The 13,471-nt window shown below is 37.5% G+C and overlaps 1 protein-coding gene across 8 annotated transcripts in view; it reads left to right on the top strand.

Annotated features, from left to right (window-relative positions):
• Positions 1–13,471, top strand: part of LOC103137782 (multiple PDZ domain protein) — a 56,607-nt gene that overhangs the window by 21,028 nt on the left and 22,108 nt on the right. For all 8 annotated transcript variants that reach the window (XM_016671346.1, XM_016671347.1, XM_016671345.1 and 5 more), the window contains exons 19-21: positions 883–1,006; positions 8,002–8,200; positions 11,925–12,224. In XM_016671346.1, coding sequence (XP_016526832.1) covers positions 883–1,006; positions 8,002–8,200; positions 11,925–12,224 — 623 coding nt within the window. The remainder of the gene's footprint in view (positions 1–882; positions 1,007–8,001; positions 8,201–11,924; positions 12,225–13,471) is intronic.

The following is a 13,471-nucleotide window of genomic DNA, read 5'->3' as shown; positions in this document are numbered from 1 at the left end:
TGTGTGCCTTTTCAGATCAAGTCCAATCAACTTCAATTACCACAGGTGGACTTCACCAAAGTTTTTTCTGCACTGTCGTATTTGTGTGTAGACTTTTGAGGAAAGAGATTAATTTAATACAGTTTGTGAAAAGACTGTAACATAACAAAATGTGGAAAAAGTGAAGCACTGAATTCTTTCCAGAGGCACCAAAAGTTTTCATTTTCAGACTATGGCTTGAACAGTGCTCCATGTTTTGTCCGAAGTTTGGGAAGTTGTTTTGTCCATGTTTAAACCTCTCGGCCACTTTCTCCCTGCCCCGTCTGTGTTTCTTGGTCTTCATGTTTTTTCTATAATGTTCTGTCACTGTTGAGGGGGTTAAATTCAAATGTGTGCTCTCCTGCTGAGACTTTTGTGTGGAGAAATAATGAAAATATTTTTTCTTCCATTTCACCATTATTCTTAATAGTGGTGAAATTATTAGGAATAAATTAGCATAGATTTAATTTTTTTTGATTGAAATCTATAATTTCAATAAAATATAGATTTGTGATTGAAACGTGACAAAATATGAAAAGGTTCAAGAGAAACGAATTCAAGCTTCACAGGAGCCTGAATTCATATGTAAAATTAAAAGCATATCATTTTATTCTTTGTACAAAAGAACAAGTGTTCTTTGTTCAAAATGAGTGAGGAAGAAGAAAAATAATAATAATAAAAAAACTTACATTGATCAAGATCAATTTAAAAACAATTAAGTAAGTCTGGCTCCTTGGAAGCAAAATACAAAGACAGTAGCATATCTATGCTCTAAAATGAATGCCAGTATCACATTTCATAAAACACTCACCCCACTCTCATGTTCTCACTCCCTCTTTTACACCCTTCTTGTCTTTCTCTTAGGAAAATCAGCTGCGTTATCGCTGCTGCGCAATGGAAGATGACGGTGGGCAGCAAGCTCCACCTCTGCCCCCTCGCACAAGCTTTGAGAGGACAATCACTGTTGTCCGGGGCAACCGTAGCCTTGGTATGTTCTCTGTCTTTCTCCTGGTGATGGTGTCCTGGTGTGTGTACGTTGCAGGCATGGCCTTGATGACACTAATTGGAGATGGTGATGACGACTGCGCCGAAGAGGATTGGTGACGTGATGTGTTCATCAAACCTGAGAAAGGAGATTATTTCTGTGTGGGGGCAGGATGTGTGTGTTTTGAATGAGAGAGTTAACATTTTTTTTAACACTTAAAAATGCTAATTAATAGTAAAGGTAATGAGAAGGTGCAGTGGCTCTCAGTACACACCTCTGTAAAATACCAAGTTTTTGTTATGTAAGAAATGAGACCATGTTTGTTTTTAAAGCTTTTTTCTACCTAAAGTGTAACATTTATTCTGCACAAGGTGCAATAACCTATTTGCATATGGCAACATCCTTAAGGTAAACATACTAAACCATCTTCTGATTTAATTAACCATTAAGTCATCTTGCGTTCACACCCTTCTTGAGTTGTATTGAATCTGATTAACCTGAAATTGGCTTTTCCTCACTTTTCCATGCTTGCTGGCTTTAGCTGTAGCAATAGCTTGCAGAGATGATACAGAGAATCAGAAGGATGTGATTGTACAAAGGTATCAGTCAGGAAAAGGGTACATAAAGTTTCACTTTTATATACCTCTACTTGTGGGCATTTGCATCAAGGCACAAGGAGCACAGTCATCAACAAATAGAGAAAGCATGTGACAATAGCAACATTAGAAAATTCAGACAAAACAAAGCCTCGTGAATCTGCCAGGAGATAAGCAACAAGAATAAGGTTATGGTCAGGTGAAACAAAACTTTAAAATTTTGTCAAAATTCTAAAAGGTTCACACCATTGACCATCTAACGAGCGCCATCCTCACAGTCACAGTAAAACATTGTATCAGCAGGATAAAGGTTGGGGTTCCAGGCGGATCTAAGATTTTTGTCAAGGTGGTTGGATGAGATCTTGAACAGTTTTGGCCACAAACCCTGAGGTGCCTGCTGGAAAACTGATAGATTTTACTTCTCAGCATTGCTAAGACTTCTTCCAAATCTCTACAAAAATGGCAGGAAATTAGAAATTTGGAATGTCCAGATCTTAATTTAAAAGAATATATGTGGGGTGTCATGAATAGGGCTGTGGACAAGAAATGTCATCAAAAGCTGAGAGATTTTGAGAACGTTTGCAGAGTAGAGTGGTACAATGTTGGAAGGTCAATACGTGGGATGATCCTAAATTTAATCAAATCTGTTTTGAACAAAGTATTAGATTTAGGGTGTGCACACTAATGCATCCAGGTTATTTCACCCTTTACTTTTTTCCTAACAGTTTTGTTTATTTTCCCGCTAAATTATATGGAATAAACCTCAGGTTACATGTGGAAAAAAATTTCTGATCACAAAAACCTGTTGCCTTTTAACAGGAGTGTGTACTTTCTTGAGAGACACTGTATATCTCAATGTCTGAATTAAACCCATACATTTTATATGACGGTGTTGATCAATTTAGACTTTTTGTTATCTACAAAATAAGAGATTTTTGTCTTAACTCCAGTTCCAGTGTTTGGCTGTCTTAACATGACAGGGAACCAGCAGAGTCAAAGCCAATCCTCCACTTTTGTCTAAAGACACTATGCAAAGTATAAGGAAACCAAGTCATTTGTATTCCGAATGCATGTGTTGATAAGGCTTTCGACTACCTACGTCTGTGTGTGCTTGAAGAGAGAGAGAGAGAAAAAGAAAGAGTTTGAAATTATGTAAATGTTTGTGGTAGAGAAAATCAAGGTCACAGTATCAGTGCACCCTTCTCATCGGTTATGATTGTTTGGATCCCCATGCTGATTTATTTAATGACACAGACTCTATTGGAAATTCAAACACACAAAGCACACACACACACATCATCATATATATATATATATATATATATATATATATATATATATATATATATATATATATATGGATCAGGAGTTTATGAGTGGTGATAAGCAAAAAGTTTGGGCATCCTTTAATATCCTTTGACATGCTTTGGGATTTTTGCTACTTTTTATTACAGAAATTCTACAAGACTTTGTGTACCAAGCTAAAATAGTTATTTTTATGGGAATCTCATGCTTCTGTGAGTTTACTGTATGTAAGTTGAGTTTATACATTTTGGCTAGGGATTGATGGTCTGTTCAGTAGAACTTTATGTTTCACTGAGGTGTTTAATAGTCCAAGAAAACATCAGACTGTCAGGTCTTTCCACCACTCAGATATGACTATTTTTGCCCAACTCGGGGTTTTTTTTTGTTTGTTTGTTTGTTTCTTGTAGTCCTCACTGCAATCAGGCATGGGCAAGTTTCTGAAATTCACAGTTTGGTAATCTTGAAAGCATATACCACAGTATTGCACTATCATGATGTTAAGATAGACAATTAATACAAAAATGTAACAAATGACCTCACTGCTTTTCTTTCAAACAGGAAGATGAAATATTGATGAATAAGTTACAAACTGTTGAGAAGGACACACTTTTGAGTTTTGAGGCAACAAAACAAGACAAGATTTTAGGAGTATACCTAGGAAAACTAAAAATCCACCCATCCATCACCTTATACTCTTATCCCTGATGGGATCGCCAGACGTCCTGGTGCCTAGCTTCAGCGGTTGACGGGCGAGAGGCTGGGTTCACCCTGGATACGTCGCTAGTCCATCGCAAACTAAAAATCCCTACTTGTTTTTCTTTTGAACAATTAAGATTTCACAAATTGCGTTCTGTGTTTTACAGAATTGTACCTTAGTGTAGAATATTACAGTGGAAATTTGACTAGTTTGTATAATTTGGTATTAAGGTTGTCTAAATAGTGGCCCAAATGTTGAAAGAAATTTAGAAAATGCTTTATTTTTGTTAATTTCACAAATTTTGTATATCTCAATGTTTGCTTTAAATAATCTCTCCCTAGTGAAGTATTGTCCAGTTGTCCAATGTTGGATTAGAAATGATAAAATGCAGTCCTGATGTCCAAATAAAAACCTATGACACTATCATTTAACGTACAGATGGGGAGCTCCCAAGCAGATGCTACTTTTAGCTTTGTTAGCAGCTAAAAAAAAAGATTGCCAGTCTTTTTTTCTTTTTTTTTTACACTCCTTACAAATCAAATCTTGTCTGTTGCTCTTGTCACTGCCTCAAAAGACTGCCACAAACAATTTAAAAACAATGACGGCTCCTTCAAAGCTTTATTACATCGTGTTGTCAGCTAGCGTGGAAGCAGTCTTTATTTGCTAACTCTGTCGGTACAACAGGACAGTTCAAGAACTACTTACTCTTTCTCTTCAAAATAAGAGTCTAACACAAATGCAGCATTCCTAATAATAGCTTAGAATTACTTCACCAGAAAAGGTCACATGCTAGCACCAGCTGAAATTTACTTTGCAAGACACTCTTCACTTCAAAAGAATAATTGCCTTTTTTTTATTTTTTTTTATTGAGATCTCATCTTAATCTGAGGTGGTAGCTTTTAAGAATGACGTGTTCTCATTAGAAGGGGCAGTTCACCATAGAATACGTTTGTCTGTGATCTGTTTGTACCACACAGAGCTTTAATTATTACAACCTAAATGTTTTTTTTTTTAAAAATAATTTTCTAAATATGAAAATATTTTCTAAATAATATAATTTTCTAAATATGTTTTTTTTAAATCCCTAAGTCTGAACAAGTCTGAGTTTTGCTCAGACTTTGGTGATTAAGATGCAAGGAAGGTTTTCTTTAAGTGAATGATGAAGGTCAATGTCTGATTATTTAAGTCTTTTGAGTACTCCTACAATTTAATGTTGATTGTCCTTCCAGTCCCATGAGGTGTTCTTTGAGCAAGATTGGTATTTTCTTAAGCAAGAAAAATAGCTTTTGAACATAATAAACACTCTTCCATACCTTCCTGATTATTGAGATAAGGTCTCGTAAACTAGCATTTATGTACTTTTTCCAAATAACGGTATATTTGTTCCTACAAGCACTTCTTTGTTATGAATACTGGTGGGTCATGAGTCTAAAATTTCTCTAATTTTCCGGTGTTTTGTCTTAAGAAATGCGTGCATCATGATATTATGTTAGTATTTAGGTTTTTATGATAGAAGGTATAGCTTTAAAGAGTTGTTACAGTTTCTTGCAAAAGTATTTCTATTCCTTGAACTTTTATTTACAGTTTGTCACATTAAAGCCAGAAACATCAATGTACTTTGTACTAATTATGTGTGATAAAGTGTTTTGAACTGCCTAAAGCACTTTGAAGGCCGTTGTTGCTGAAGTGTGCTATAGAAATAAACTTGACTTGACAACACACTGGCCTTTAGTTTTGGACAGAAGAGAGTTGTCTGCATGGTTTTTACAACTAACAAAAAAATAATAATCTTGGATAGGTGTTAAAACTTGCCCTGTGCTTAGTTCCATCAGTTTCCCCATCACTTCTGACCAGAAAAGCATCCCTACACCATGTTTCATAGTTATGTTTTTTTTTTTTACATCCCCCATAGCTTTTTCATTTTCGCAAAATGCAAAACTTTTGGTCTCATTTGACCAAAGCACTTTCTTCCATGTGTTTGCTGTGCCCTCTACATGGATTGTGTCATACAGGAATCAGGGCCTCATGTGGCCTCATTTTTTTTTTTTTCCAAGAATTGCTTCAGTCTTGCAACTCTTCTACCATAATTACTTCACTTTTAATACTTGTGTCAGACCTGATTCATGAATCTCTGTGACAAGATTCAAGGGGTATAAATACTTTTGCATGGTGAAGTTTAATACTTTACGGTACCTCGTTCTACATCTTGGATATTTAAGTTCTTAGATTTAAAAACTAACCTGAGAGCTCAAATCTCTTATGATGCCTTTAAGTCTTTTGATGGTGCTTTTGTTCTTGTTTTGTCATTTAAATTTAGTTTTATGAAGCCCATAATATCTGTTATACATAACAGATATTATATGATTGTACATTTCATTGTACTACTATTTTAGGATAAGTTCACTTTCTCAATTAACAGAAATCCGCGATCACAGAAATGCCCAAACCTTTGCTGGTCCACAGAGACAGGAAGATATTTTATATTCATTGTATTTGAACAAAACCTGGTACCATATTGTTGTTTTTACTTGATCTGGTTGCCATGTGTAACTCTCTCCATAACCATATTAATGTCCAGCTTTGGGAATTTAAAAGAAATTATTTTGCTTGTAGCAAAGAATGAACATACAGGTGCATAACAGCAAGTTTTAAGGAAAAAAGGTTTGAAAAACTAAGTCTTGTTCTTGCCTTGTTTATTTGACTATGCACCAATCATTACATGTTCTTAAATTTTCTAAGCAGTTGGTGTAACACTTTTCCACTTGAGTCTTTTGAACTGTTAATATGTGCTGTTGAGCTTAAATCAAATGCTTTTGCATGTGAACTATTAATTTACTTATAATTATTAGAAATGCACCAATGAGAATTTTGCGACCCATTTCTGATTTGTGTAAAGTTTTGAAATATAGATTTCCCAAATTCCACTTTGTCTTTGATAAGTATAAAAATACTTTCTTCCATCCTTCCTCCAGAAAGCAACCTTCATTCATATTAGTAGCAGCTGCCACTACAAGGCAGCTTTTTAATATTTTAAAACAACAAAGTCTTTGCGTTGTTTTGCAGCTATTATTAGCAGGTAGCATTATTAGCATCACAGTCTGTATTTAGTGAAGAAAAAAGAAACCCTTTACCTCAACTCTGGGATTTCCAGAACACAAAATATATTTAAAGGTCCACTATGTTACATAACAGTTTAAAACGTAGAAGAATAAAACAGAGCAACCTTGATGTAATATTTTCAGCCTCCCTGTCATCTGCTGAAAGTGTTGCTCTTTCTCAATCTCTTACAGCCTCAGTAAACTGCAGATGTCTTGACATGTCATAATACAATATTTAGTTTAAATAGCTTTTTACTTTTTTTTTCTTTTATCTGTGTCTGCACTTTTAAGCAACCCATTGATACTGAAAATAGCTAACACTGAGATTTCTTTCCTCAGCAACAACAACCACGTCAAAAAGTGTTGCTGCTGAGGTGTATCTTTTAAGAATGATGTGTTCAAGAAAGGATTTTTAGATTCCTAAAAGAGCATCCAAATTTCGATGCCTGCTGCTTTTCTTGGTGCATCTCTATTAATTAAACATATAAGCACTTTTAGAGCTTGTAATATTAGATGTATTTTGATGCAGTGTTGTACTTCATCACCTCTAGAGTTGAAAACTTTAACTGTTATTTCTTTAGACTTCAGTCTTTGAAATGTGTATCTTTGGTTTGTCCTGTAAGTGGCAGTTGCTGTGTTCCCAAATTATTGTACTCCATGCACTATGATTGTATTGCAATTTGAATGTAATACCAAAAAAAAAAGCAATAAACTATTTATTTAAGTAAAATTAAGCACAAAGTCATTTTTTTGACCAAGTTCAAATTTTGTACGACCATAGTGTTGTGGATGTGCTTCATTAGTAGCTAGCAGCACCTTAAACCAGCCTATCTAATCTGGCATAGCCTTCCCTCTCTACACCATGTTTAGGTGTGTGCATGAGGTGTGTGAGACCTGATTTACCTACTTCTGCCTGTTTGCATTAATGACTCGTTAGCGTAATCCACCTAGTGTCCAAACTGCTAACGCCAAAGTCGGGTGTTTGTGCGAATGGCAAGTGTCACTCCTCCAGTCACCTGTGCCCATCTGCCCTCTGTGAGCACGAGTGTGTGTGATTGCATTAATGCAATTTATGCGAGTGAGAGTGTGAAGGATGCTGCCGTGCAAATGTCAAGCATATGTGGCCATGTCTGTGTGCTAATCTGCCTCGTGTCTGTCTTGATTATACTGATTATTGCAGCAGTCAGGTGTTTGTTTGGGCACATGTCTGTTTGGCGTGCAGTCAGAGCAGTCTTGGCCTATCCTCTACTCACCCATGCTTCTGTGTGCTTCTGTGTGATGTGTTTGTGCGCCTGTTGGCAGGGATGTCGGTGAGTGCTATCAAGGACGGCACAGGCATGCTGGTCCGGAGCGTGGTCCAGGGGGGCTCTGTTTGCCAGGATGGCAGACTGGGGGTGGGAGATGTCATCTTGGCCATAAATGGAGAACTTGCCTCAAATCTGAGCAGCGCCCAGGCCAGGTCCATGCTCCGCAGGCACTCTGTCATAGGGCCAGAGATGAGGTGAGAAGTGTCTCTTGCCCACAACACTGTTAAACTGTTATTAGCTAATTAAAAAAACAAACAACTTGTACATCATCTACTTATATAAAGGAATAAATAATCTTTTATTTAAACTTACTTGACACTTTATATGAAACGTACTGACAATATTTATTTTTTAATTTAGAAAATAAAATGTATGCCTTCACGGAGCATGCCTTTGTACATCTGAGTCATTCTATATCGTTTTTGAGTTAATTAGTTATTTAATTTAATGTAATACAATTATAAATTAATAAATAAAAGCCCCCAAGGTTTGCAAAGTTCAAAAACCTTATCCATACAATCCAATGTATTTCCTTGTTCAAGGTAATTAGAATTGCACGACCACACCATATAGCTATATTACTGAAATAAAAATGTTGTTTGGTTCACAAAATACTTAACAGATAAAACAATGGTCTGATGTAAAATGCTTCACATAGAGTTTAGTCTGCGGGTGCTGTGCGTTTGGGTTGTTTTGGATGGTGATCTCAGTAGGAGTTATGGCGATTCCTGAGAGTGTATCTCAAATTCTTAGACCCATTTAACAGCTTCATACTGCAAGTAAAACATTGACTCTTCAGAACATCACACAACCCTAAAAATATATAAAAATGAATTATCCCTTTAAGCTATCACAAATTAATACTAATAAATCATAAATAATGTGTAAATCATTTAAATGTGCTTATTGCTTAGAGCCTTGGGTACAAATGCAAACCGATTACTCATTGCTTTTCCAGTTATTTACACCTCTTAAAGATTTTAGAGGGTTCCGGTTTGAGAACCATGTAGTGGTATGCAGTCAATTATTCCCACGAAGTCAACATATTAGGTTGACCATTTCCATGATTTGAATGACTGCATTACTCCTATGGTTAATCTAAGTGTGCACTATACAGAGCACAACAATCTTCATTGCATTGTTATAGACAAATAATGTTTCACTTATTGCAGCCAAATCTGACTGAGGCGATACAGTCATGTTCAGTTTAGATGATGAAATTCTTAAAGACTGCCTGAGGAAAAACTGGCTACATTATCACTTGTTTCAGCATCAGCAATTATGGCTCCACATTGAAAAAGCTTGTTTGGCTGATTGGGGATGTGCTCCACCTCCACTATCCCTCTGCCCTGTTAAACACCTACTCACATTCTCTCTCTGCATCGCTCTCCCCTGCTTTTAAAGGCATCACACACACACAAGCACACACAAAAGCATTCAGTGGCCTAACCTCCAAAAACACCCTCTTCCTGCTATGGGAAATATTTCTGAATAATTCATCTCTCATCTCACCTTGAACAGTGTACCTCTGAATAAAGGAGCGTTTTAAAGAGTCTCTCATGCACACACTGCACACAGAATACACACACTGATGAACACACACATGTTTTTTTTTCTTTCTTTCTTTCTCCACGTACACACAGAAACACTCAACTCCACACACACGCACACACACACACACACACATGCTCTCTTTGCCTCCTTCTGACAGCACTTCAGACAATCTAAAAGCAAGTGGAGGCAGTTGAGTTGCTTTGGCAGTGAGAGAGTGAGGCACGCAGAAGGATGAGGGCTTGTCACTATCAAACTGCGTCTTTTGAGACAAGACAAGCTGTCCGCACGGTTCAGTCACAACAGCTTAGCACAGAAAATGTAAAGATTCAAAATACCTTCATGAATTAAGGAAGATTTGAGCAACTGTTTTCTATTACTCTTACAGTAATGTATGATAGCATAAGTGTATGGTACAAGTGCAATGAGGCATTATTGAATTCATAAATTTATTGTCATAAAAAGAAAAAGATCTAGCTCTGTTGAATTAGAATCCCCCTCCCTCCCCCCACCCCCCTTTTTGGGAAGGTTGTAAAATTAACTTTTTTGATTTCATTGACCAGGAAAATGACAATTGAACATTATAACATTATTTAATACAGTGTTTTGTATAAGTGTTACCATTCCTAAAACTTCATGTTTTGTAATTTTATGACTTTCATCTACAGTGGAACTAAAATGATACATGGTTTTCACAAAATTTCGTGACAAATAAAATCTGAAAAGTGTGGTGAGAATTTGTAACCAGTTCCCTTAATTCTGACAGGACGAAAAATAACCAACCACCTGCTTTCAGCAGTTGCATAATTAGTACAGTAAATGGAATCCACCATTGTATGATCTGATTTCAGTTCAAAACCAGCTACTCTACACAGGTCTCAGAGGTTTGTTAGAGAAGATCTATGAGCAAACAACATCACAAAAACCAAGGAACATCAGACAGGTCGGAGAGAATGTTGCGCAGAAGCTTAAAGCAGTTTTAAGTCTTCTGATAATGTGGCTAACCACAACAAGAGGTGAACCTTGCCCAGATTAGGGATATCAGTGCACCATCGTGGAGCCAGGCCTGTGGGAGAGCTCACAAGACTCAGTTCAAAGAAGCTACAGGAAGCCCCCTCTGCCTGGGCCCACCACCTGCAGATAGGAATATCAGGATCAGGTGCCGTGCAAAGTGGGAGGAAGGAAGGTGAGGGCCGGAACCCTTGGTTTGGTCATTTCCTGTTGGTATAATCCGGCTTTAGGGAGATGGAATGTCACCTCTCTGACAAGTACGGAGCCAGAGCTAATGTGTGAGGTTGAGTGGCACACGCTAGAAACAGTTGAACTCATGAGACAAGTCAAAGTGAGGCTCAGTAGTGTTTATTTCATGTGCCTGTATGATCTATCTACAATGCCTGAGCATGCATGTGATGAGGCGACGGATGTTCTCCTGAGGGATCTCATCTCAGATCTGGATTTTTTTTTAAAAACAAAACAAGGAATGCTATGTCTGGAGACAATAATGCCTTGTACCATCTTTGAACCTGTTCAAAGGGGAACATGGGAATGTTGCTCAATTAACAGAACATGACGTATCTGTCGCAAGAGGTTGAATGCCAATCAGGCCACATCAGACTCAGCATGCCACACAGCCTTCAGTACAGACCTATAATTATCTCAAGTTGACAAGTTAAATGCTGTTGCTAGTGGTTCTCTCAGTTTGCACAATAAAAACCCCTGTGGATGGTCCAGAATGTGTCATTTTAGCAAACAGCGTGGGATATATGTCGATCATGTGCTTACTGAACTCTAATGGCTTCTCAAATATCTATAGAGCATTGTGTGGTTGCAAAAATATTCTCACTGCTTGAACCTTTTCAACCTTCAGTTTACTTTTGTGGGATTCTATTTCTAATTATTATGAGAAGAAATAATGCTACATAGTCCTCAAATGTTTTCACAAATAAAAAGCTTAAAAGATGTGCATTTGTATTTATCCCCTCGCCCCCAAAAAGTAAGGCAACCTAATGAAACATTTGATTCATTTACTCATAGAATTACCAGATTATTTTACCAGATTATTTATCAAAGGACTGTTGTGGTCACCAACTGTAAGGATTTCTGGAAGTCAACAAAATGCCACAATGTCTATGAAATAAAACATGTAAATTATACTTTGAGTCTTAGAAATAAAAAAAATATATAAATAAATTATGTTCATCAAGGCCTAATATCTACTTATTGATCTTTTCAACTATTTTTGTTCTCACTAAAGGAAAAATAACTTTTTCTGAACTAATGGTGACGTTTACACAGTACGCAAGCTTCCTTGTCAGTTTTACTTGACTATATATATTTTTTTTTTTTCCTACCTAACCCTGCTTTCAGGATAACCTATGTTCCAGCTCATCAGGTGGACGAGCACCGAACCCGTCTGGGTTTGCCTCCTCTGGCGTCCATCTCAACAGACAGTCCATCTTCTTCGCCCACCCTACCTACCTTTGAGCCTGAGTCGGTCTCAGTCAGATCCTCCTGTCCTCCGGCTTCATCAGCGCTCAGATTGTCTGCCTCGGTCAAATACAAAACAACAGCAGCTCCAGAGCCACCCACAGTCAGGGCCACTGTTTCATTCAAAGCCTTCAGAGGGCCAGCCGTAGTCCCCACCATCACCCTAGCCTCAGACACAAGGTAATGTAAGACAGAGAGAGAGAGTTCTGCCTTTTATTTGTGATCATCCAATCCTTACCACCTTTTCATTGAGATCAATGTACAATTTTTATCTAACACTTGCTGAATAATGTTAGTCACTGGGGCATGGTACGGGTACCTGGAAAACTAAAAACACTTATTTCAGAGACTTATTGCTGCAAGGCGATGGTGTGGACCAAAGCATCCGGTTCCATTCTTTATTAGAATACGCTGACATAAATAAAATTAAATAAACGTGACATTATAAGTTATTTAATTTAACAACCTAACACACTTCAGGCGGAGTACAACATCAGACATCTCACATGCGCCTCGGTTCTTCTAATTAACATTTATGAAAACAGAATGACTCCACAATTGAGTCAATACTCCTTCTGCACCAAAGTTATGGGACTGCAAATACGGCATATCTAATATTTGAAAAAGATCCAACATCTGTCACTTTAATTAACCGCATAGGTGAGAAAACACTGCCACAGGATGTAGCCAGCTTTATTGTTCCAGTCGGTATTTCTTCCTCTCCGTTCTTCTCCGTGTTGAATCCCTGAGTTATATTTAGCTGTTCGTGTGTGGATCTCAGAGCCGACTGTCAGCAAGAATGAATCGTTTCGCTTCTGTTTGTTCCTGTTTTCACTTTTCTTCTCCCTGCCGTCATCCGTTACTCCCTGCAATCTTTTCTTCATTTTTATCTTTCAATCATGTCTGTCTGTTCTTCTGCTATGTGTCTGCATCCGTCTTTCATCTCACCCTCACTCGTCTGTGTTTGCTTCCTCGTTGTGTGTCTCTCCTCCCAGTCTGGTTGCTGCCGTCTTCTCCCAGTCGCCCTCTCAGTCCTGCTAGGATCATTTGTTCTGCTTTCCTCTGAGCATTAACTGGCTACGGGCTTGTGTGATGGCGCATCCTCGGCTCTTATTACAGCCGTGCACCGTTAAACATATTCATGAAAATATCTGCCTTTCTCTTACTCTTTCTCCCACACTCACACAAACTCGGTGCACGCGCTGTCAACAGAGATACTGTACGCATTAGCACACACCCACACACACACCTCAAGACACAACCTTGTTGTGACTTCACTGGGAGAAAATAAATATTTTCAGGGCTATTTGCACTTTAATCAGTGTATTTTCTCAAGGCTCAACAATATAATTCAGTTTCAACCTTTGTGACTTGTAAAGGAGTAAATAACTGCTTGAAAATGTTGTCTTGCGATCACTGTGTGCAAA

Source organism: Poecilia formosa, unplaced genomic scaffold (genome assembly GCF_000485575.1).
Source record: "Poecilia formosa unplaced genomic scaffold, Poecilia_formosa-5.1.2 Scaffold43, whole genome shotgun sequence".
In the NCBI taxonomy this organism is placed as follows: domain Eukaryota; kingdom Metazoa; phylum Chordata; class Actinopteri; order Cyprinodontiformes; family Poeciliidae; genus Poecilia; species Poecilia formosa.
This window is presented reverse-complemented; position numbering and strand designations above follow the sequence as displayed.